The 25748-nt window shown below is 48.1% G+C and overlaps 1 protein-coding gene across 2 annotated transcripts in view; it reads right to left on the reverse strand.

Moving 5' to 3' along the window:
* Nucleotides 1-25748, reverse strand: part of Pcsk6 (proprotein convertase subtilisin/kexin type 6) — a 129930-nt gene that overhangs the window by 46550 nt on the left and 57632 nt on the right. For both annotated transcript variants that reach the window (XM_013512589.1, XM_013512588.1), the window contains exons 10-12: nt 25033-25150; nt 14322-14510; nt 10225-10361 (exon numbers count right to left, since the gene is read on the reverse strand). In XM_013512589.1, the coding sequence (XP_013368043.1) occupies nt 10225-10361; nt 14322-14510; nt 25033-25150 (444 nt within the window). The remainder of the gene's footprint in view (nt 1-10224; nt 10362-14321; nt 14511-25032; nt 25151-25748) is intronic.

Consider the following 25748-nt stretch of genomic DNA (forward strand, 5'->3'; position numbering starts at 1 on the left):
CTAAGAAAACAGTCTATGGGAACAACGCTTGTAGACATCTCTCCAAGTGCTTAGTGTGTTCCAAGTGCTCTACTGGAGCAAAAAGTACGGGACGGTGCCCACTCCCGCTGGTCACAGCAGGGTCTCGGAAGTCCCACTGGTCTCTTGAAGAGACACTCCTTATGACTCCTGACTCTGGCACACAGCACAGGCTCCCGGGACACAACATCTGTTACGAATTAATGGTTCACTTGACTTCTGTCTTCTAAGGACAATATGTTAAATAAAAAATACAACCCAAAATATCTTACAGCCAGATGTGTGAAAACCACTGGCCACAGGACTAACGAGAATAAATCAACTAACGGCCACACACGCCACATGATGGGCCTGGGAGAATGCGCCATGCTGAGATGTAGCAGCATGGCCCTAGGTGGGAAAAGGGCCCCAAGTTAGACTTTGAGCCTTAGAGGGATGAGCTCAGTCAGGCTCATGGGTATAGCTTGGACTCAGCTTCCTTTCCCACAGAATGAAGGTTAAAAATGCTCAGAGGAGGACAGCTAAGCAAAGTCATGTCAACCATGATGATGCTATGCATTTCACGGCCACTGATTCATTTAACCCTTTCGACAACCTGTGCAGAGGAAAGACCTGAGACTCAAAGCATGGAAACGACCTGAGCAGGGCCATTGCTGGCGAGATGCAGAATATGGATCTGAGCTGGTGGCCCTGGAGCTCTCCTCTGTGCTATAGCAAAACAAGCAAATGCAAATACTCTCACCCACCTGCAAACACACACAGATACACCACACAGAAGCATGCACACAGACGCATACATACCCACATGCACCTCCACATACATGTACACAATATACACACACATGCATGCACACACAACACACACACACACACACCTGTACATACATACCTCATTCCCACTCTCACCCCTACATAAGTTTGGCACTGTGCTTTTTTCATAGCTAGATCTCAGATCGACTAGGGATAAAAAAGTCCAAATATGAAGAAAAGAAACCAGCTCTCCATGACACACTGAGCATTTTCCACTCATATATGGTCAGATAGTTGAGGCAGTCCCTCTCTGCTCTACCACGCTGTGCCCCTTGGTATATTTTCAAGGAGATCTTCGAGTTGGAAATGATATTTCACTTGTAAATACCATGGCATCATTATCAATTACTGGCAATCAGGACTTATTTCATAAAATTTAATTCCTTATTATTACCAGTAACTATTTAAGACCCCTGATTCTCCACTGATTTCTAAAAATGAGATCAAATAGCACCCACATTGAGAACACACAAGCATGAATTATCACCCTTAACCTCCCCTTGTTCTTTTCATAAATTTGACTTCTTCTCTCAATTGGTACAACTATGAAGAAACACTCCTGACATCATATAGATTGCTGCTCTTTCAGAAATGAGGGAAAGAATACAGAAAAAAAGGGAAATTTTAATCAGGAAGAATAAATTCTTAGCATTCAAGGGAATGACACAGAATTTCTAAAAATGCCATCAATTATCTCCGACAGTCTATTTATTACTATGTGAATACCAGGCACTAAAACTAAAACCCTTCGGAGTCATGAAATAAGATACATGGTGACAATTACAGAAGAGGATTGGGAAGAGCACTCAATTATTCTTTCCATTTGAATTCTGATGCCTCACACTTCCCTCTGGCGGAGGCAATGGTGGGAGAGGCCTAAGCTTCTAGGGGCGCTCGGGGTTAGGAAGCAGGGCCAGACTCTGGCAGTGAATTGCAGTCTCACAGAGAGAAACCACGCGAGCCCTCCCCACAAGGCACTGGGCTGGACCCCGCACTGGCGGGACACAGAGGTGCAGAATGAGGAAGCACTCCTTACCCGTGCCTACCAGGAGACTTGCACGTTGTGGGTGTGCAGTTAAGTTAGATGCCCAAGGTAAGAGAGGTACCAAGCGAAGGTCAGAGAAGCACCGCTGCTGCATGGAGCCAAGCCCAGCTCCTGCTCAGCAGGCAGGACCCACGCTTCACCTGCATCAGGGTGCTTGCAGGAGCCGCAGGTCACTCAGAGGAGCAGGGCCCTTCCTTTGCCCAAGGGTGCCAAGTGGGATGTGCACCTGGCAGTCAGCCTGACCCAGGTAGGTGACAGGGTCTGCCTGTCCCCGGTGTGACCTCAGTGGCTCCTGGCTTGTGAGGGAGGCGGCGCATGGAGAAGTTCCTCCCCTTAGTTATGTGTTGGGCCATTACCTGGGCCCCATCTCGAAGAGAAGAGGCCCCCTTCCCGGGCCGCAGAGCGGGGAAGTTGAGGGACGGGGGCCCAGCCCAGGCCTGTCTGACACTTGAGTCAGGAAGATAAAGCAGACGCATTTCCCAGAGAATGAGGCTCCTTGCACTCAGTGCCTGAATTTAAAAGTCTGAGCACTCTGAATGGAAAGCTGACAACACAGTCAAACCTCTCTGAAAGGCGTTTTCTGCAGGATGAGCCCCTCAGCTGCACTGATGGCTCCGCTGCCAGCTCCGGCCTTCCTCACCTTGCCGGCCCTCTGCGTGGAAACTGCCCCCGCCTGCATGTGTAGGGACCGCATGTGCCTTACCCAGTGTCCCCAGACTTGGTACTAAGATGAGTTCAATAAAATTGTGCTGAATGCAGAAATGAACGGAAAGCTACCTGCATGTGCAGCCCACCAGGCAGTGGAGTTTGAACTCACCTCCATTCTTAAACTGTCTCCTGCAGGAGCGTGATCTCGGAAGAAGGAACACCTTGATGACTAATCGTTTATTCAGGTTCAGAAAATGATGTTAAAACTAATTACAGAAACCAAATGCAATCTGTTAGAGGTGAGTATTATCCGAGCTAGCACATGATTCAGATCACTTAATTACTTAATAAATGCTGGGTCTTATCTGTGATTTTCAAGTACTTTCTACACCGCATACCCATAAAACAGAGCTTTTTTCTTCTTTATATTCTTTTTAAGCAATTAAGTTGCAGAGATTTGAGGAGGAGGGAAATGAATAGGCAGAAATGAGGCTTCTCACGCCCAGAACTGGTTCTCAGGATCCCTGTAAGGGTGCTGCTCTTTCTGGCTACGCCTGGCACCAAGGGCAGTGGTGATGTTACATTCACAGGTCGCTCTCACCGGATGTCCAGAGAGGGAACCGTCAGGGCATTTGGTATCAATCCAAGTTGACAACGTGGTAGGGCAGTTGGCCCTGGAAGAGCCGCAGACCGAATTTCTCTTGGACCACAGAACTCCCTAACTCTGAATCCTAGAACTGGTAACACCTCGGTCCACTGGTGTCACCTTCCCAGGCTGAGCTCCGTGACAGACACCATCAGACTGACCTCAATCCTCAGGTGCCAGCCATCGTCCTGCCTTACACAGCAGGCTGCCCGCAAAACCGTCCTCCCTTCCTCTCTTCCTGCCTACTGTGTGACAACCATGCACAGAACCGAGGTCCCCGCTTGGTCCAGGGACTGTAACTGCTCTCAGGGAGGCCGTCACCCCGGCATGGGCTCTCTGCTGTGGTCTCACTGGGTATGGTACCTAGCCTGGGGCCAGGCCCACAGGCAGAGCATAACTGTGCCTTAGCGTACCTTCTGTGGGCACAGAGCACCTGGTTCCTGCAGTCCCTTTTCTTCCCCAGCATTCTTTAACCCTTCCTGCTTTAACCCTTTAACCCTTCCTGGCACTGCAGCTGTTTCTAGAAATCTCAGACTCTAGCAATCTCAGCTTCTCCTTCCTACTGCAGCCCTGCCTGCCTGCAACCAGCATCCTCACTGAGACAGCTGGCCCTTTTCCCTGGTCAGCCCTGCCTCTGCTCTGCGCTCAAGGATGGTCCTGGGGGATCTGGGGCAGCTGCAGACCTGCCCCAGGAGACAGGAGAGTCGGGCGGGTTATCACAGAGGATCCCGTGTCAGCCTGACACTGTCCCATCCGCTCTGCAGGCAGGTGTGAAAGTCCTGCTGCATCATGAGACCCCCACCCATGGTCCATCCCACTGCCCAGGGGAGCAGCCAGCCCTGGGGAGTCCCCACAGGCCAGGAGGCCCAGTGAGGCAGGGAGCTGTGGGTACTGCCTGACACTTCATTTGCTAAAAACTAAAGAAGCAGTGATACACTTTTGGTCAGTCGCCATTTCTTGATGTCCTATATTTTCCATCCTACTAAAATAAAAAAAAAAAAGACAACATAGTAGGACCCAGGAGTGGTGGAACACGCCAGCTGTCCTAGCTATTAAGGCTGAGGTGGGAGGATCCCCTGAGCCCATGGGTTCAAGACCAGCCTGGACAACAGAGTGAAGCCCTGTCTCAAAAACAAAACAAAACAAAAAACCAAATTAATAAAGGGGAGATTCTGAAAATTTGGCAGGCCTTGAAGTGGATCCTTCCCCGCAAGCCCTTCCTCGTTCCTTCAGCGGGCAGGAACTAGGTTGCTCTGCTGAATGCTGGATAGTCCTCTGACTGCTTGGTGGCCTTAGGGCCTGGTGTACAGTATTATTACTTCTTGACCGTGGAAACACCCCCATCCGGCCTGCCAGTTCTTTAGAGGCAGGGACTGTGTCTCAGGCTCCCTGGATACCTGCCTGGCATCTGGCTCATGGCAGAACCTCCTTATTATGGCTTGAGTCTAGGTGTCCCTGCCAAAGCCTCATGTGGTCACAGGTGGGGCTTGTTTGAGGTGGTTGGATGAAGTGTGTGTGATGCAGGGATTGATTCGTGGCGCAATGCTAGGCTTAAGGGTATGAATGGATAAAGTAGAAGAGACAGAAGAGGGCTGGTGGGGTCGCTGCTGGTCGCTTGCTTGCTGCTTGCCATCAGGAAGCCTATTAACATGGAAGTTCAGAGCATTACTCTCTGCTAGTTAAAAGTTCCCACCAAGTCCTTTCAATGGCTCAAAAAGTCTGGCGTGATTCTGTCCCTTGTCCCTCAGTGAATGACTGCACCATATTCCTTAGCCTTGCAGGCCTCTCACCTGTGCCCCAAACACCCCAGGCATGCTCCTGCCCCCAGGACCTTTGCACCTGCTGAACCCTCTGCTTGGAATGGTCATTCCCAAGGTGCCTGCACAGCTCGCTCCCTCATCTTTAAGCTTTGCTCAGACATCTGTTCCTTCAGGCTTCCCTCACCACCCTAACACACCCTCTCATCCTTCGCTGCTGTATTTTTCTCCTTCAGCTTCTTGTCACCTAATGGACTATAATTTCCTGCTTGGTGATCTTGTTTAACAGCTACTGCATCCACTAGAATGTAACCTCGGTGTCTGATGTGGTCACCACTCTGTCCCCAGCACTCAGAACCTAGTCCACACCCAGTAAATATTTGTTGAATGAAGGCTGAATGGAAGGGAGTTTTATTCTTTGAATACGCCAATGAATGCCACTTCCGCTGTGTTATGTAGGGTTTCTGTGGACCTATTCAAATGTGCCTGTAGTTCTTTTCATCCTTTGGCACACAGATCAATTTTTCTTCACTCTTATTTTCCTGTGGTGATCTGGATGGTTTGCACCTTGTTTCAAATTTTTCTTCCATATCACACAAAGTTTTTGATTTTACATGTCCCTATCAGTGTTAAGAATTGAAATCTATTACCACTTTGTGCCCCATCCAGTGCAGAAGAGGGATAGGAGCAAATTTTTAGTCCTTCTCATTGTCATCTCAACCTCTGCTTTTGTAGAAGTAACACGGGATGGGAAAGCTAAGCAGGACATCGACCGCAATGTTCAAGTGAAGCCATGGAGGCCAGGTCTGAGCTGCAACCACGGGAAGAACAGGGTAGAACAACCTCTTCCAGAGGAGAGAGCAGTAGAAGCAGAGGCCCTGTGGGGGGTCAGGCCACACATGTTCAGGGAACCGAGGGAGGTAAGGGTGGTGGGGAAGAGGAAACAGAATAGGCAGGCAAAGTGCTGGCAGGTTTGCAGGCCACGCTAAGAGAGGAAGGTTCTGCTCTCTGAACGATGAGAGGCCAGCTAGGCAGAGTGGCACCTGCCTGTGATCCCAGCACTCCAGGAGGCTGAGGCAGGAGGACTGTGAGTTCCAGCCCAGCTTGGGAAACTGAATGACTTAGTGAGAACCTATCTTAAAATTAAAAAAGAAATCAAAAAGGGCCAAGGACGTAGCTTGGTGTGAAGAACCTGGGTTCCACCCTTAGTACTGTACTGCGAAAAACAACACAAGACAAAACAAAACCGTGGGAGGTCATGCATGGTTAGCAGGGGTGTAAGGCCATCTAAAGTGTATATCAAGGGCTCATCAGCTGCTTGAGTCACCACAGGCAGAGGCAGGAAAGCCCAGGGCAGGAGGAACTAAAGGTGGCAGGGAGCGGGGCAGAGGCAGAGAGACAGGCAAGAGGCAGCAGAAGAAAAGGCTGACTCCTGGGTTTTGTGTGAGCAAGAGAGCAGGCAGTGGGCTATGCTCGTTCCGGGGGAGAACGGGAGGAGCTGCTTCGGAGTTCTGTGCGCGGAGAACAGCCGCTGAGAGCCACGTGCAGAAGCTGTGGAGGCTGCTGCAGAGCGGGGCCGGGCTCCAGCGGGGGTGTGGACAGCAGCCTTTGGGCACCGTCGCCAGGGAGTGTTGAGTGGAGCTGGATGAGACCCCTGGGTGGGAAGGAAGCTGAAGCAGGGGCCTAGGAGCACGCTTGGGGCTGTGAGTGAGGGATGGATCAAGGAGGCCAGCAGGAGCAGCTTGCGGGTGACAGGGCAGGGGAAGGCACGGGAGGTGCTTCAAGAAGCAGGCACATGCTGCCGGGGCCACTGCGTGCCACGCCCTGCCCTCAGCACCCTCCCTGTACGAAGTGATTTTGTGCTACTACAACTCCACAACGTGGACGCCATTGTCCCATTGTGTAAATGAGAAGGCAGAGCCCAGAAAGGCTAAGTGACTTGCCCAGGCTCCTAGGTGTTCGCAAGAGTTTTGTTCCCAAGCTCCACAGCCTTAACCACTGCCCATGTGGCCAGCAGAGAGGGTAGCTCTGTAGGAGACCCGGACGTTGACCTTTACTGTGAGGGACCCTGAACAGCCCCAGCCTGGGTGATGTGGACAGGAGTGGGCTGAGTGAGCAGAGCAGCGGCTGGAGTCAAGAGTCAAGGGGAATTCACCAGGGCAGAGATGTGGGAGAAAAGCCTACAGCAGCGCAGTCCTGCTGTGTGGCCCCATCTCTCCACAGCTAAATCCTAGCATGTGTGCAGAGTACAGGAGAAGATCAGCGTCCACAGTCCTGTCTACACAGCCAGCCTCTGGACAAGCAGGTGCAGCGGCTGTTCGGGGGCAGGGAAGCGGTGGAGTGCCCACAGAGTGGCGAGCGCTTGAGGACGCAGCTGGCACAAGAAGCCACCCCTCGACTTTTGAACAGACAGTAGGCTGATAGACGTTGGGGCTTTTAAGGGAAAGGACTGAGGAGCTTCGACTCTTAACATAAGTAAATTTCAAGTCATTTACAACTTTACACTTTTGTATTTTTAGAATTTGTGATAGTAACTATTTTATTGTAGTTATTTTTAAAATCAGAAAGAAAGTGATTTTGAGAGCTAGAATCCTATAGATGACTTGATAATTTAAAGTCAGCTTGCTGCTTAAGGAAAGTCAATATTATTTTTTTCCTTCCCCCTTCCCATGAAGCTGTGTGTCACCGAGAACTGGAAAAGAACCAGGGCAAGAAGAGGATCCTGCACACCTCTGAGGAGATCAAGAAATGGGTGGCATATTCACAGAGAAGGGCACAGGGAGCAACAGAACAGTGAAGGCAAACCTGGGGAAACCCTTCCACAGAAAAGCAAGACTTCAGTATAGTTCATGTATTTTACTATGAATCTACAGACGGCCACAGGAAGAGTTTATTGATCTCTGAGGATGAGGACAGGATAAGATATGGGGATTATTTCAGTGCCTCGCCCATGGAAGGCATTCAGTAAAGATTGGCTGAATACACCATCAATGTTAACAAAGCAGTTATGAAAGGGTACAAGACTTACCAGAGGAAGAAATGACCCAAAACAAAAACTGAGAAAATAATTTCATTTACGATGGCACTAAAAGGAATAAAATACTCAGGAACACGTTTAACCAAGGCAGCGAAAAACTTGCAAACCAAAAACTACAAAAACCATTTTGAACAATGTTAAAGAAGAGCCAAATAAATGGAAAAGCATCCCGTGTGTATGCATTAGAAGATTTAATATTGTTAAGATGGCAGGATTCCCCAAGTTGATCTACAGATCCAACTGCTATCAAAATTTCAACATTTTAAAAATATGATATGTACAAATTTATGCTAAGACTCATATAGCTTTGCAAGGGACCCAGAAGACAAAACACTATTGAAAAACAAGACAAAAGTAGTGACACTCACACATTTTGACTTCAAAATTTACTACAAAGCTACAGCAATCCAAACAGTGTGTTACTGGCATAAGGACATATAGACCAATGGAACAGATGTCAGAGTCCTGACTAATTTGGACAAGAGTGCCAAGATCACACAACGGGGAAAAAACAGTGTTTTCAACACATGGTGCTTGGATAATTGGAGAGCCTCATGCAAAAGAATGAATTTGGACCTCTACATCATACCATATAAAAATTACTTCAATGTGGATCAAAGGCTTAAATGTAAGAACTAAAACTATAAAACTCTGAGAAGGAAACACAGAAGTCTTTTTGACCTTGGATTACGCAATGATTTTGAAGATACGGCACCAAAAGCACAAGCAATAAAAGAAAAATAAACTGGACTTCATTAACATTAAAAACTTCTGTGCATTAAAGGACACCATTGCTGCTATGGTTTAGATCTGGAAAGTCCACTACAAGTCTCATGTGTTTCGAGGTGGGGCTTTTAGAAGGTGATTGGATCATGGGGGTGTGTACTTAACAGTGGATTAATCCATTTATGAGTTCATAATTGAATGTGCACTGGGTGGAGATGGGTCACTGGAGGTGATGCACTGGAGGGTGTATCTCCTGCTCTGGCTCATCCTTCTTTCTCTCTCCTTCCTGGATGCCAATGATTAAGTAACTTTCCCCCTTAGGCCCTTCTATCATGCCATTTCCGCCATGGGGCTAGCTCGTTATGGACGGAATCACCTGAAACCATGAGTCAAAATAAACCTCACCTTCTTTAAGCTGGCAGTGTCAGGTACTTCATCCCAGCAAGAAGACAGCTGACTAATACAGCCACTCAAGTGAAGAAGACACCCCGGAGAATGGGAAAAATTACTTGCAAATCATGTATCTGATAAAACTCTTACAACTAAATAAGAAAAGGGCAAATGATCCCATTTGTAAAATGGGTAAAGGGTTTCAATCATTCTCTCTCCAGAAAGATACATACATGAGCAATAAGAAAACAGAAAGATGCCCAATATCATTGGTCATGAGGGAGATGCAAACCTAAACCACACATTCCACTTCACACCTACAAGAATAGCTATTTTTTTAAGAAAAGTCAGTAATGAGTGTTAGCGAGGATGTGAAGAAACCGGATCTCTCACACATTGCTGGTGGAATGTAAAGTGGTGTAATCAGTGTGGTAAAAGTTTGGCTGCTCCTCAAAGAGCTAAACAAAGAGTCACCCTACGACCCAGCAATTTCATATGTAGGTACATGTATGACTAAAAGAAATGAAACATATCCACATGAAAACTTGCACATGAAAGTTCATACAAAAAAAAAAGGAAGTTCATACAAGTACTATTCACAACAGTGGAAAGATAGAAAGTACCCAAAAATCCAGCAGTGGATGAAGCAATGAATGGTACATACCCACAATAAAATATGTTTGGCCATGGAAATAATGAAGTTCTGATGTGTACTATGCCATGGGCAGCCTGTGAAAGGATGCTAGGTGAAAGAAGCCAGATGCAAAAGGTCACATACTGTATGATCCCATTTGTAGAAAATATCCAGAAGAGAGAAATTCATGAGGACAGAAGTTAGATTAGGGATTACTGGGGACCAGGGAAGGAGGAGGGGACGGGGAGTGATTGCCTGATGTATATGGGGTTCCCTCTGCAAGGGATGAAAATGCTCTGGAATTAAGACAGTAGTGATAGTTGCACAACACTGAAAATATACTAAAAACTACTGAACTGTACACTTTAATGTGAGTAAGACGATGAACTGTATGCTATGTGAATTTTACCTCCACAAAACAAAGATTTACTAGAGACACTGTAGTTAAATAAAGGCCTAGGGTTAAAAGGGTTGACACATGAAGTTGTTATAAAATGCCGAAGTGCAACTGACCTTGTTTTTCTGGGTTGCGGACCTGGGACGGCAGGTCTTGGATTTCCAACGTCCATTCCCCCTCAGCCTTTTCTCCCCAGCAGTGTACGGTCATGAATTCCCAGTTTGTAAATCCTTCATTTGAAAAATCCAGCAATCTGCAATTGGAGATGCAGTGTTAGAAAATAAACGCCAGGCGGAGGGATGCGGCTCAAGGAGGGCTCCGTCTGGCCCAGGAGGAAGGGTTCCTCAGAAGCTTGCCCCGTCAGGTGGAAGCACACCCCTGGGCGGGGCTGGAGAAAGAGGGAAAGGTAAAGGTCACAGATCGCGTGTTGATATTTTCGGTGGCTGACATGCACCTCTGTTACCTCACTGGACCTCCCTATCACCTGGAGAGGAAGGCAGGCAGGCCTCAACACACCCAGTCAAAGGTAGGGTCTTGGTCCCAGTAATCTCTTCCCAGTCAGAAGAGATACCCCAGGTATACTGGTTTGCTACGGGTCCCACGGCCAGTAACCAGCAGAGCTGGGACTCAAAGGGGACATTCTAGGGGCTGGGGATTTAGCTCAGCGGCAAAAGCACCTGCCTGGCAAGCACAAGGTCGTGAGTTTGGTTCCCGGTACCGGAGAAAAACCAAAAAAAAAAAAAAGGGGACATTCTGACCTTTTCTTCTGTGTTCTTCCTGCCATCAGCAGGTGTTTACAAGGTCACCCACCAATGCCCTCAACGCTGCCACTTTCCCGCAGAAGGTGTTTGCTCCCCGCCCATCCCAGCACTGATCTCACAGAACACATACACTCGGTGCCCAGATGCACAAAAGCAGACAGACGCTGGGTTACATGACTCATGTAAACTTGGAAGGTGCTCACAAAGGAAGCCTTTTATTTACTTATTTTGTCTTTTTGAGACAGGGTCTCGCTGTGCAGTTCAGGCTGGCCTTGAGCCCACTTTGCAGACCAGGCTGGTCTCAGACTTGCAACAATCCTCCTACCTCAGCCTCCCCGAGTGCTGGGATGACAGCCCTGCAACACCACACCTGGCTAAGGAAGCCTTTTGAAAATGCACGTTTGTGTAGTGAATGATACATCCACATTTGTTTTAGAGCCAGACTGTGAGCTGTTCTTGCAAATAAGTAAAAACAAACAATTACTCAAACTTGGGAGAAAAGTGTTGCCCCTGAATCTCCACGGCTGAACCAATTTCCTAGGTTGCCTTTGGAAGAGATGACAAAAATGGTCTGATTGTACTCCAGAGTGGGTGGAAGACACCTCTGGGCCTAGCAGGAGAAGGAGGAGGCTCCCTGCACCCACCGCTGAGCGCAGATCTTCCGTGACTACCCTCCTCAACCCTGGGCCTTCAGCTTCTGTTGGTTCCCATGTTCAGGTCAAGTAGAAACAGAAACCAACTAACTGACATCTTCTGTCTCCCGAGGCCCTGTGTCCTCGGGCTCAAGGGAATAACTCAAAGCTCTTCAGTTCTCTTTCTCTTCCTTCGTAGTCTAATTTTCTATCTCTATTTTGGAATAACAGTTTTTAAACACAGGGCTTTTTATTGCTCATCAGAAATTTAAATATGTAAATTTTGTGTGATGCGAGGAGATTCTGCTCCCAGCTTGGGGGCTCTCTAAACGTCAGTGTATAAAGATGTTGATCAAAGGAACATTCTTTGCAGGGAGACTAGTTGGGAGGAAAGTATTCTGTGTCTTCTACTAAGAAACTGCCAAGGTCAAGGCTGGTTTTCACACACAAAGCCAAGCAGGAGCTGAGAGCTGGGGACTGATCAGGGACAAAGGCTTTTAAGTGGCAAGGTCTTTAAGAACGTCAGCTTACTCTCAGTGAAAAAGTTGGCAACCTGAAAAAGATGCTGAATTAAGTAAGTAGAAGGTAATAGATCCTAAAACCAGACTCTTGATATAATCACAAAATCTGCCTTCGGGGGAGGGGAACCCAACAAACTCCCTAGACTCAAGTGACTGCCAAGTGGCCTCAGGGCAGTGTTTTAAAGTGCTTTATGGCATGGGGACAGCAAGTACTGTTTGCAAGTAGGTAGCCGCAAATAAACCCCGGACCCTGCTCTCTACCATCCCAGGGGCTCCAACACTGGGCTGGGGACGCAGAAGGACCAAGATGATAAGGGGAAAAAGCAGACCGGGGGTGCATGGGGATGCTGGCAGGGTCAGTTGCCAGCCAGACATCAGTAGGACATGAAGGGCAGCCAGGCACCTGTGCCAGCATTCTTATCTATATTATCACATTCAATTCTTGTAATATTACTGTTGTCTTGTAACAGTCGTAATGTTTACAAATGAGTGAAAGACTTTTCCAGAGGAGGATAAAGAGGAGCCAAGTGGCTGGGTGCTAAGAACTGAGCTCGGCGTGGGGGCGGCCAGGGTAGGAGCCCATGTCTCCAGGCTCCAAAGCACACACCCTCTGGTCACTGCCACCTGGCCACCCTGCCATCGGTTACCCCAGCTACTAAGCCTCATGTGGGCTCTTGGCCAGTTCAGGCCACCACCTTCAGGGGTCACAACTGGGGTGCCTGTGGGTGGATAGCAGCAGGGAGTGAATGGAAGCGGGGGTTCCGGTGAGAAGCAGGAAGCATGGGGAGCCCTGAGGCAGACTGGCCCCTCTGCTCAGCTCCAGGCCAGGGTTTGCAGGGAATAGGAACCTGGTTCTGGTTTTTCAAGAAAGGCTAGAAAGCACACATTCAGATGAAAATCTCTAAAAATTAAAACAAAACAAAACAAAACAAAAATCTCCTGGGAGAAAAACACTAACAAGCTTCAGTTGCTGGATGGTACCCCGCCCCGCTCCGCTCCGCTCCCAAACTGCTTATGCCCTCAATGGCCTCCACAGGCAGAGGCAGAGGCAGAGGCAGAGGCAGAGGCAGAGGCAGAGGCAGAGGCAGAGGCAGAGGCAGAGGGTGGCTGACTCGGCATTCAGGAGGGGAAGATGTCTCCACTCTGCTCTTCTGCTAAGAAAGAGGGAGCCGGTCAGGGTGGAGCATGGTGGCCAAGCTCCTAGAATCCATAAAACCAGGGTCTTGTCTTGGGTTGATCCAGTTCACCGAGGACAGAGTTGGTGCTGGGACCCGCTGCTTGCTACCCTCCCTGCAGGCTGCTGGTCCTGCAAGCTGGGAAGAGGGGTGTGGGGTACGGCACAGTCACCCCCTCCTTGGGACAGTGGCCCTGGTGGCCTTTCATTGCTGCTGTCTTATGCAAAGCAGGCCAAACCCTCTGTCTTATGTAAAGTGGCTGAGTAGAAGGAGTTAAGAAAAAGGGGGACTCCTACATGAGAGGTTCTACCAAACACCCTGTTTCTGAATAGCCAGGCTTCCTACAGCCCAGATCAGGGCAGAGAAACCCTAGTGAGTCACCCGGACTCCTCAGACAGGGCCTGCCCAGCCCAGGTGCTTCCTCCTGGCTGGGGGCACAGTTGCCAGTCCTGGTTTTTGAGAGATACCAGAAATACTGATTTGTCCATGAATCTATGAAACCTTCCCTTTCTTCTCTCTGACTCTCAGCTAGGAAGAGACAAAAAGGCAGTTCTCCCCCAGCACCTTCCATCTCTCCAGTCTACCTGCAAGTCATATGAATGCATCCAAACATCTGTCCTTGTGTCTAAATTTGTTAAAGAAATGACTCCAGAGTCTTCCACAAACCATGGCAAAGCTTCAAGAATTTCAGGTCTGTGTCTGAGGGCTAGCATTTAGGGGAGAAGGCCACAGAGAGCACCTGGGAGCGCCTTCCCTGCACCCCACCCTAGTCCAGAGTCCAGCCCTGCAGGTCTTAAGGGGTGGCCCACACTGAGTGGGGTGCTGCACGGGATGATGCTTCTCCGGTTACGTACACTGGCTTCCAATGCCAACTGAATGAGATAGACATGACTTTCAACGCACTTCCAAGACCACTGAAGGCACAGCCAGAATCCCATCAGCACCCCCACTACACAACGCAATAGAGCAACAACTCCTTTGTCACTTCTCCCTGAAAGCGAAAGTTTTGCAGGATTGTTTTAAAGACGAAGTTTCAGGAAGCAGGATTCCCCGCGTGCCTAGTTTTCAGACAGTTGCAGAGTCCCCGGATGGGGTCCTCATGTGGCGTAGAATTCCGGCCTTACCTCTTTGCCAGAAGTTGGGACTTGGTTCCCGAGGGGGAAATCAGGTGGATCTGGAGGTCTCCCCGGCGTGGGTGGGAGATGGAGATGCGGACCACCACATGCTCCAAGTGGACCACACGCTGGTCCGAGTGGTCAGCGCAGGCGTTCGTCAGGGCTGTGGTCCGCAGCACCTGCACTATAGGAATACTCCTGTGGAGGAGAAAGAGCTCAGTGCTTGGTGCTGAGTCACTGAGTCTCACACACATGGAGGACTAGACACAAGCACCCAAGCTCCTGCCTTGGTGCAGCTCTGGGGATCCCCAGGGAGCAGCTGAAGGCTCACGCTTGGATGTTCCATTCTGAGTTCTATCACTTGCCCTAGAAGGCTTTGTGGTTCTGGAATTTGGTTACAGAGATTTAAAGAATGGGTTCTTGTGCAGACTGGGGCCAGCCTATCAAGGGCCTGGCCCTTTGGTGCTCTGAAGGCGTTTTTATGAATAACTCACTTTCTCAGTGGCCCGGGATATGCAAGGTTTCAACATCCCCTTACTTTGTTGCGAAGACCACTCTTGAAAACAGAAGTCACAATGCTACACAACAAGAGCAAACATTCCTGAGCTGACTAGCAACAGGCACTGATCTGAACATTTATGAGGATTAACCCATTTCATCCAGAGACGACTTAAGGACTGCAGCCAAGGTCATGCAGCTATTGGGAGCAGGAGACAGCATCTGGGGCTCACATCCTCTTCCTCAAGCTCTGCGCCATGTTGTCCTGCCTGGATGCTTGTATGGACCCACACCCAAGGGACCAAAGCTGTTGGAGCTGGCCTGCTTCCAGCTGTCATGCATAGACTGGGGTCCTTTCCCTCTACTGCCCTGTGACAGAAGCTGATGATCATGGTTCTTTATAGACTCAGGGCAGTTGGGATGGAACCTGGGACAAACCACAAAGCTCTCATCACTCAAGAGTCATTTCCAGCAGGATTTTCCGACACAGAAAGCAGACACAGCCTGTCCCCAAAGGCTCCTCCTTGAGCTTGGGGTTGGGCCCTCCTGCCTGTTCTGGGCCACCAGAGCTCATATCTCCACAAAACCTGGCTCCCTCACCGAACGATCTGCACCCTGAAGAAAGATGGTATTCTTTGGTGGAGACCCAACTGCCACGCGGCAGCACATTAATAACCCCCCACTACACGGCTGGCGGTCGGTTTATTGTGGGGAGCACTTTCCCATGATGCCTGACTCCTCTCGGGAGGCCCGAAGCGTGTGCTCAGAGCCTCTCAGGAATTACATCGCTCGGCTCTTCTGGGCCTGAGTCATAAAAAACAATCAAAACAGTTAGAAACAGTGATGTAATTCCCACAGCGACTCTGTAAACATTTGAAAACATGCTTTGCATGCACTATAAATTGATTTAGAGGTGCTGACTTCTTTCATTGCCTTCTTCACGTTTTACTGTCTGTGTTTACTGGCCAGTGGGCCCCGTCACTGCGGCAGTTGAAGAACATGGTGAAAGAGTTCCAGGACCTGTAAGGCCCATGTACACCTCCAGGTACACGGTGCTCACCTGCTCTATGCACCAGGAATGCAAACTGGGCACGCTGGGTTTAGGGGTCCTCCGTGTGCAGTGGGAGAGATTTCACTAATGCTGCCCTGGGGTTTCAAAATGTGGCTCTCAGTCAAGATCTCAAGAGCCAAGAATGATTTAACTGTCAAATTTTTAACACTTTTCTGGGGCTGTCTAACAAGATCAAGGTGTAAGAGAGACATAGGCCTTAAGACACTGCGTCCACCCCAACTTTCTGCTAACTGGCAGGAGAAGCAATCACTCTAGCAATAGACCTAGAATCCTAGTAAGAGAGTTTTCATCCCATTGATCATTTAAGCAAACAGAAACAGAGTAAAATAAAAGACAACCAGATCCCAACATTTGTCTGCACCACTGCTATACTCCTGGTCCATAGCGCCAACACCTTGAGAAAAAAAAACAACAAAAAAACCATCCTGCTGAGGGTTGCTCGCATCGGTCTTAGTAGTGATGGCCTCCAGCTGCTGGGTGAGACAGGCAGGCTAGTTTCATGCACAAAAATCCACTCTGCCGCACCCCAGGGTGGCAGGCTGCGGGTAGGCAGTGTCAGTTTCTTTTGGAGTTAATGGAGTTGGTTTTCAAAGCCAAGGCATAGCTCTCCCCGGGGTACAGCTTGCCTGGGGAACAAGGGTAACTGTAACAATTAGTTTTTATGTGAAATCCCTTAACTGAAATCACTTAGTTACAGGCCACCAGGACCCCTCATTTCTGTAAGTTTTAGAGGGGAGCTGGGAGCCAAGACAGCCAGCGACAGCAAGGACAGTGAGTTGTTTCCCTCATCCAGTGGATTCTTTCTGTACTTCTATACACCTAACCTTGGGGCTGGGGATTCAGCTCAGCGGCACAGCGCCTGCCTGGCAAGCATGAGGTCATGAGTTCAATTCCCGGTACAGAAAAAAAAAAAAAGATTATGTATACACCTAACCTACCAAATCAGGGGCTTCTGTATTTCCTTAAGAAAAGAGGAGGCTTCCATAGCCAAGATGAAATTACCCTGTTTTTCAGACAAAAGCTCTAAGGAGAAGTAGGGAAGCCAGACATCAAAAGCCATCATTTTTGAGGACTTAGGGAACTCCAAGACAGAAAGGAAAAGTCAGTGTAGTAAACTGAAATTTTAAAAAGCAAATTATTCGCTATCCTATAATTATTTCAAAGATAACACAGAAAATGCAAGTCAACTGCAAAGTAATTTATTTTGTAGGTGAACAATCTGCAAGGGTTATTTTTGTCACATGAATACAGTTAAACTCTACTTTAATCATGAAACTGATTCAGAGAGATCTTAAATTTCCCCAGGGAACTGAAAAGGTTGTTCTGCAATTAAATTCTGAAACTGTGTCTTGTACATAGAGCCATCTTCCTAGGACATTAGAGGAACCCAAGAAGTGAAAGGGTCCCAGGGGACCTTTTGATCCCTGATCAATGTTTAAGCCAGGCAGACTTCAGACTTGAAAGAGATCCCTAATGACAGAGAAAGGCTGCTTCAGTCAAGCCACATTTTCATTACTTTCCACATGCGCTCCATTCACTCTAAGCTCTCTGGAGCCGCTCCCCGCACCTGCTGAGGCGGAGAGCTCTACATCCTACTATTCCCATCCAGGCCCCCAATACGGCAGCCTCCTTCTAGTCTTCTCCAATGCATAAAGATGTAAAAAAAAAAGTTCCTAATTTTCCACTTTCACAGCTCTGAGAATCTTATGGCATCAGAGCAACATGCAAAGATAAATATTTTTAACTAAACAACTGGCAGGGAAGAACAGATTTCTCTGGGTCATGGGCTGAAACCTTTTACTGCAGCTGGGGAGGGGGCTTCTAACTCTCCACTTACCTTTCTGCTCTAACTAGGAAGCAACTACATGTCAGGGTTCTCCTTTCCACCATGAAGACCTAACTCCAGCTAAGCTTCAGGGGGACACCTGCACCCTTGTCGTTCCAGGACAATGTTTCCTTTCCAAGCTACAGGGCTGGGGCCAACAGCTGGGCTGGGCTGTACTCCTCATTACACAGATCTGAGATCATTTTGCGAGATCCACCTGAATCAGAAGGCAGAGGTATCCCTGACATCTGGCTGGGAAAGAAGGGGTTGCTCAGCAACTGAGGCCCACTATTGCAGAAAGCTGACCAGGAAGTCAGTCATAAGGTCTACATGGAAGTGCTTTGAAGAACTTTCAAAGACCAGTGAGTTGCCAGAGAGAGGATAATCAGAGCACATTTGTTAAATACAATTCTGGGAAAGTGACTGATTTGCTAGAAGACCCAGAGCCTTCTGCTTGGGCAGAGCAGGAAGCTTCTAGTCATTTTTCAGATCCGTGTTCTAGGATGAATGCTCTTCGCAGGATGGTCTGAGATAGAGATTATTTTGCTAATCTGTGGACTTTGTTACTCGTGTTACTTCACATTTAGGATTTCCTTTAGATGAAATTACTTTTGGTTATCAAATGACAGTGCAGCATTTAAGGTATAAATAAAATTTAACAACTTTATAAGAGAAGCTAATCTACTACATTAATTTAGACAAGGCTCTCTATGATTAATTGGGCTATAAGATGTTTTAATATACAACATTTAAATTTATAGCACACATTTTTATTTTATGTGAAACGAGGGGGCTGAATGAGCTGGCTTTACACATTCCTTGCAATGATAATGGTCTAAAATTCAATCTGATGGGGAGTAAAAAAGACAAATAGCCAGGTGTGGTGGCACACACCTATAATCCCAGCACTGGGGAGGCTGAGGCAGGAGAATCATTGTGAGTTCAAGACCAGCCTGGGCTACAAAGTAAGCTCAAGCCCAGCCTGAACTGCATAGTGAGACCCTGTCTCAAAAAGATAACAAACAAACAAACAAATAAAATTACTACAGTCACTCTTCATTATTCAGATTCTCTATTTGCATATACACTTACTAAAATTTATCTGTACACCTAAACCAATACCTGTGGCACTTTTGTGGTCATTTGCAGATGTGCACAGGGCAGCAAGATACTCGAATCTCCCACCCTGCACATCCTAGCTGAGGTCAAACCAGGCCACACTCAGCCTTTTTTGTTTTAGATCTCAGTGCCATGTTTTCGTATTTTTGTGCCTTTTATTCATGAGTCTGTTTTTCACAAAGCCCCCCATGCACAGTGCTATTGTGCTAGCATTCTAAGGACAAAAAGCCTGCGAGGTGCCTTAGAGAGGAAACGAGTGTGTTAGATTCAGTTCAGGCGTGAGTTCCACTCATGTTATACTCTAGTGCTGTTGGTTATGCATTCCACGTTAATGAATCAACCACAGATAGTAAATAAGGCATCTTCATATGATAAAGCCTTGGACTATCTGACACAGTACTGTGACCAGGAGTGTAAAGAAACCTAACTTCAGATTCCCTCTTAGGGCTCACAGAATGCTACTCCAAAGTGAAGGCCTCTGAGGCAAAGCCTTTGACTTTCTCCGGGCCCTGTTTCCTGTCTCTCTGCTAGAGCAGGTTGCAGAACTAGAATTTCACTTCCTCAAGGTAGATGACAGAGCCTAGAGTGTAGAGTCTCTTTTCTCCCCAAACCAGCCTCAAAATCTGGACATCTTCCTTTATCTTCCTCTGCCTCTGTCTTGGAGCTGGCCATAAAGAAATTCTCTGACCTTCTTGTCAGATGGTCAGTCTCACAGCAAAAGGGGGCCTGCCCATACCAGGGTGGGAGGAATGCTCCCCAGAGAGGCCAAGAAGAACCTGGTCAGACAGCAGGACTTGCTGGGCATCCCCACCAATCTCTTACTGTTAGATCATTTTCTTTTCATTTAATCATATGTTTACATAGCTGTCCAGGCCTCACTGAATCTAAGCATTGAAAAAAAGGATAGTTCACCCTAGGTATCTGAGTCTTCAATCAGAAGGCTTTTGCCATATTAAACTTTCATCAAGTAAATTTGTTGTGCTTTTCTATTGTTCACCTGTCTTATGCTATAGATGTATTAGCCATGAGCCCTTACACTAGGCAGGAAGGGGACCACCTGCCCTGATGTCCCTGTACCCTCTGGGAACAATGGTTCAGGCTCTGCTAATTCAGCATATATGGTGACTCTATATAACTTCCACAAATAACAACAATCATTGCTCCAATTCAAATAATAATTTTAGAAGCTAGTAGTCTTTGCAATGCAGAGAAAATTTTACTTCAAAAACTAAGCTAGGAAGGTCCAGCGCTGCAGGAAAATAGGAGCTTATTAAAGCCCATCAGAGCCTGCAGGGGTATCAGGAGGCAGAACAAATGCCATGGGCCCAGGATGGGTGCCCCTAGGACAGGACTGCACAGTACCTCACAAGTTTTAACAACATCAAACTATGCCCTATGTAGTAATGGCCTGAAAGGAGAAATCAAAAGCAAGGGCTTTACTAGATACCCAGGCATGCGCAGAGGTCAGAGGCCTGGAAAGCTGCACTGTGGAGGGTGAAAGAGTGGCAGGGGTGGGGATCTGCAGAGTATAGAGGAGCCCAAAGGAAAGAGGGACTTTTAGCTTCCTAAACAAATGTTAGAGCACACTGAGCACAGCTGGGAGTCTGACTGGCCTGAGTCCTGTTCACACACTCCAGCAGGACCCTTCCACTGCTGGTCTCACTAACCTGCCATGGATGAGCCCTAGGGGCTGACCACTCAGTGCTGACACCTTGGAGGCAATGTGTCCAGCTAGCAGGGGCATGGAGGGAAGGGAAGAGGTTTTCCAGGGGAATGCAGATAACTCTACTTGGGTCAATACTTTCCAGAGTTCCCACCTAAAGGGGCAAGGTGGATGCTGGAGATAGCACCTGGGGTGGAAACTCAAGCTCTGCAGCACCCCTGACCCCAGCAAGTTGCTAAACTCCTCATGCCTCAATTTCTTCGTCTATGAAATGGGGATAATAGTTCCTGAACTGCACAGCCTTGAATTAATGTATGTAAAATACTTAGCATAATGCCTGGAGCATGGTAAGTGCCTTTACAATCATTATAACATCATCCTTCCTCCACAGTCTCATATCCTTATGCACAGAGCTGTCTGAAAACGAGCATCAGTGCAGTCTGGTTTAATGAAATTCCAGAAATAATGAAATACCAAAAAAGAACAGAGGATGTGGTTAATCCAGAGCTAACTCCTGAACATCTATAAACAGATTATCTGCTGTACAGATAATCCTTAATATTCAAACCGCCCAGTGGTTTTGGGGATGGAAGTGTGTTTGTGTGTGTGTGTGTGTGTGTGTGTGTGTATGGGGGGGAAGTGAGACAGAGAGAGTCAGAGAGACAGAGATCTTTAATAAAATGTCAAAGTAAACAGCAAATTCTGACTGAATGGGGACCTTCCAAACCATTGAAACCTTAAGACATGTAGGTAAGTTCCTCTTGCTTTGTGTTGGTTAAAAGAGTTTATTGTTGTTGTCCTCCCCCAGCAGCAAGCTGGGAGTCACAGGGACAACAAAAAAGGAAAATACTGGATAGAAAAATACAAAGCGTCAAATAAGATATTAAATAGCTGGGCCTCTTTTCCTTCAAAGGAATTATGTTAAGCTTGATTTTCTTTTTCACTCGAAGAAAAGACATAAAAGTACTAATTTTAACCTCTTTATTTAATACACACAGATTGAAAACTAATTTTGCACGGCCAGATGTCACTGGTCATGATCCTATTTGCCATTCTTTAATAGAAGAAAGGCTCTAAGTAGGTTGAAACTATCTGTGCCCAGGAACAGGTAAGAATGTCTTTGATCTTCTATGTGTGTTTAAATACCCCAGCAGAGACCCAGGCACGGCTTGTGTTTTCACCTGCCGCTAACTCAGAGGACGTCTGAGTCATTCTCGTTTGCAAAATGTAACTTCTGTTCAGTTCATTCAGTTCAAGTGATTTTCCCTTCTCTCTGTGGTTAGATTTAGCATTCAAGGACTATTGCCTGCGACAGCCACGCTCCTGTGGGCTCCTGCAGAGGGAACTCACATGCTGGGTTCTAGGGGCTCAGTCTGTTCTGGGGAAAAGGGGATGCCAGGCTGTAAAGATGGTTCAGCAAGAATAGAGGATCTGGCAGTGCCTTGGGGAAGCAGGCCCCAGCCTCCCCACCCTCACCCACGCCCACCGCTCCCTGTGGCCCTTTTCCTTGTGGGTTTCCTGACCTTCTCCATGCTCTGAGGGACTTTTCCTCTGGGTGTTGAACCCAGGGCCTCATGCACAGTAGGCAAGTGTTCTACCACTGAGCTACACCGCTACATCCCCAGTCCGCAAGGGAGCGATTATCTATCAGGCTAGAAAAGCTCCAAGCCACACTGTCCAGACATGTGCAGTGTCCAGATCAGAAGTGCCAATGGATCCCCTGGGGTTCCCTTTGGGCTGGTCTTTTTCCCACCGCGTGGCCTTTCCTCAGATTTCAGAGCATCGGTGTCAGCTTCCATCCAAGGAGGACTCCATGTGGGTCACTGCAGACATAGCCTGGCAGCGGGGTGCTGGTGCACCAGTACCCCAGCCCCACTCACCGTAGACTTCCCACGACATTACTGTGGATATGGCAGGTGTGGCCAAATGCCTTCTAGAAGCTCACCGGACTTAATGGCCAGTGAACACAGTCCTCTGACTTCCGGTCACACCAGGGTAGCGAGCATTTCCCTTCTACACAAGAGAAAGCAGGAAAATATACCCCACATGGTACATACAAAATACGGGATAGGCTTATAAAGAGTCAGTCTCTCTCTCTCTCCCTCTCTCTCTCCCTCCCTCTCTCTCTCCCTCCCTCCCTCTCTCTCTCTCTCTCTCTCTCTCTCTTTCTCTCTCTCTCTGTCCTCTCTGTTCTCTGTCTCCCTCTTGTTCAGTTCTTCACCCCAAGAAGCAGCTGAGGCCTGGTCTGAACTATGTAGAAAGTTCTTGGATTCCATCATGAGAGCGAGAAACCAGGATGACGCCAAGAGAGTGGACAGCTGGACTGGGAAGTGCACATGAAGGGAGGGACAGCAGCTGTTCGGGACAGTGTCCTCTCTTTGTTGAGCCAGGTGACCCCAGCAGGCCAGATGGGAACTCTGGTGCGGGTAACTGGCCATAACTATGGCGGCAGGAGGGGACGACTCTGCAGCCCTGAGGCAGCAGGACGGCTATAGAGCAGGCTGAAGCTCCCCATGAGGAAACGGAGCCCACCCCTGGAAAGGAGCACCAACCTTCCCCCAGCGACATTAGTCTCTTTCTCTGGAAGCCCTGTGTCCAGAGAACCTTCTCATGGTAGGGTTAGGCAAGTGGTTTGAGACAGTAGGTTGGCTGGAAATCTCCGAAAGGGCCTGAAACTGCCAAAGGTAAAGATGATTTCCCTGTAGAACAGAAGTCTGATTCTTTCTCTCGCTTGGAATTTGTACAGTCCTTATTTTCCTCAAAGGACAGGAACAATGTCATACTGTATGTTATGGCGGGTTCCCTCCACTTGTGCTGTCTAGACTCTGTGTGCTTTCACTTAAAAACAAAATAAAATAAAAATAAAAACAACCATTCGCCACCTAGGCACCACTCTACCATCTTAAAATGATTTCTGGCAGGAGAAGAATGCTTCATTCAGGAGCTGCCCTGACCGGGAGACCAGCGAGAGGGAAGCGGGCAGCCTGTGGGTCAGGACCCGGACCTGGAGCGCAGCACCACCTTACCCTGCCTCTGATCATCTCTGCGGCAGGTATTTTCCAACATACCAAGCCAGTGAAGGCAGAACAGTTCCTGTATCTCACAGAATCTCCCTCTTTCTTTTGAATGCGGCAGTCTCAGGCTCCCTAGAGAAAGCAAGTCTTTAAGAAGCCACCATTGGGACTTCCCCCGGCTAGTCGACCTGGTTGGTCGCGAGCCATCACCCAGGGGTCAGGCCGAGCAATCAGCCACAGGATGGAAATACCATTTTTTTGGAAAAATCCTTCTGTAGCTATTTAAAAAATAAATACTTTCCAAACTCCTACCATTTGCAAGGTATCCATGGGAAACAATTCTCTCAATATTTTGTGGCAAAAGAGCCTAGTATAAGAGGGAAGTGTATTTATGGAAGTTGACAATCTCAAAGAGAGTCATCTGTATTTGTTGATAAAGCTGTGTACCACTGTGCGTGTGTGTGTGTGTGTGTGTGTGTGTGTGTGTATGTGCGCATGCGTGTGTTCGCAGTGCTGGAGATAGAACCTAGGGCCTTGTATATCCATGCGAGGCAAGCACTCTCCCTCGGAGCTACACCCCAAGCCTTGCAGTGTCTCACCTCTAATCACTCTAATTACTTCCTCATCTCCTTCAAACACCTTTTCCAAAGGAAACAAATAGTTATGGCTGGAAATACACTCTGTTCTTTATCCTAGAGCAGCACCGTTCACCTTCTTAGAAAGCATAGTTTCAGCAGCAGGATTCAGGAGGGCAATTTGATTTTTGAATAGAGTAGGCTCCCCGTCATCTGGTTTGCTTTACAGCTGATTTTTGTGTACATAAACATCTGAATGAACACATGTAACTGATTTAGAATACCTTCCTCCAAGGGGCAACGCACAGAAGGAAGATGAAGTCAGGGTCCTACAGCCCACTACTCAAGGCTTGTTAAAAAATCCCAGCGCTTAAACCATAAGAAGGTTTATGAGGCCGGATAAAAGCAAAGCAGAGCTGTTCTGCACATTGTATAATAACCCCCAGCCTGCCACTGAGAAGCAGGAGACACTGCCATTCTTGTCTACGCTGAATGGATTTACATTGTGGGATCTAGGGCAGGTAAGCTGGACTGGTGCCAGGACTCCAGCCTCTAGTGGGTGGGGAAAAACAGGAAGGACATCCTGGGCTGCTCCCCATTACATCCTGCTGGACCAGACAGAGCCTAGGTCCAGCCAGCTCTGCTAATCCTTATGGTTAAGAATTTTCACTTTCGGGCTAAGGGGTTCAGGGTGAGAAACCAGGTCCCTGTCATGGTGCAATCTGCTGCAAAAGGAGAAGAGGCCTAAACTTGGTTGTGAACTCCGAAGAGTATCTCTTCCTAGTTGCACAACCTATGAGAGAAAATGCAGATACACACAGACCAGCCCACCGTGCACACGCACACGTGGTTCCCGCCCATGAGCCCAGGAATGCAGGTGCACACACCTCCCACCATCACACCTTGCAGCAGTCAGGTCCCACATGCTGAGAGGTCATGGATGCTGAGACTTACCTGGGCCTCTTGTCCGAGGTGGCTATGCACACGTGCTGCGATGGCACTGCTCTCCACTTCTTTGCCTCCAGGACAATAGCTTCTGCATCCACCAAGCCAAATCCATAGAGATGGCTAACTGAAAAGACAGGGCCTTCAGAGCCAGGCTCCCCGGCCTCCCCGAGGAAGGGAGCAAGGCTGACTGTCACTCTGCAGTGCTCTGATGAAGAAACTGGAACCACTGAGTCCCCACGGGGGCCCCGGAAAAGCCCAAATTGCAGAGGGATCTCTTCGACAGCTGCTCAAGGGTCCGGACTGCATTACTCTCTGAACCAAACTCCTTTCGCTTTGGACAGTGGGCCAGGGCACACATGCCATTTTGGTACAGACTAAGAGCGGTGAGAGTGCCTACGACTTCCATTTTTGGGGACAAAGACAGGTTTCTTTATGTTAAAAAGACTATCAGTATCTTTGCTCCCTTAGACCAGAGAATAAAAACAAAATCTGAGACCTCAGAGATGAAGGGTGTAGCTCAGTGGTACAGCATTTGCCGAGCATCATGTGTAGGGACCTGGGCTGTACCTCAGCACTGGAAAAAATGAACCCCTGAGACCTCATGGCTCCTGTGAGTAGGATGTGCAACAAACGCAACACAAACAAGGCCAGCTGGGCTTATTATTATTTTTTTTTGTTTTACCATTACTTTCCCTGCTGAGTTCCCAAGGCATTCAGGACAA

This window comes from Chinchilla lanigera, unplaced genomic scaffold, assembly GCF_000276665.1.
Source record: "Chinchilla lanigera isolate Chin_1 unplaced genomic scaffold, ChiLan1.0 scaffold00015, whole genome shotgun sequence".
Taxonomy (NCBI): Eukaryota; Metazoa; Chordata; class Mammalia; order Rodentia; family Chinchillidae; genus Chinchilla; species Chinchilla lanigera.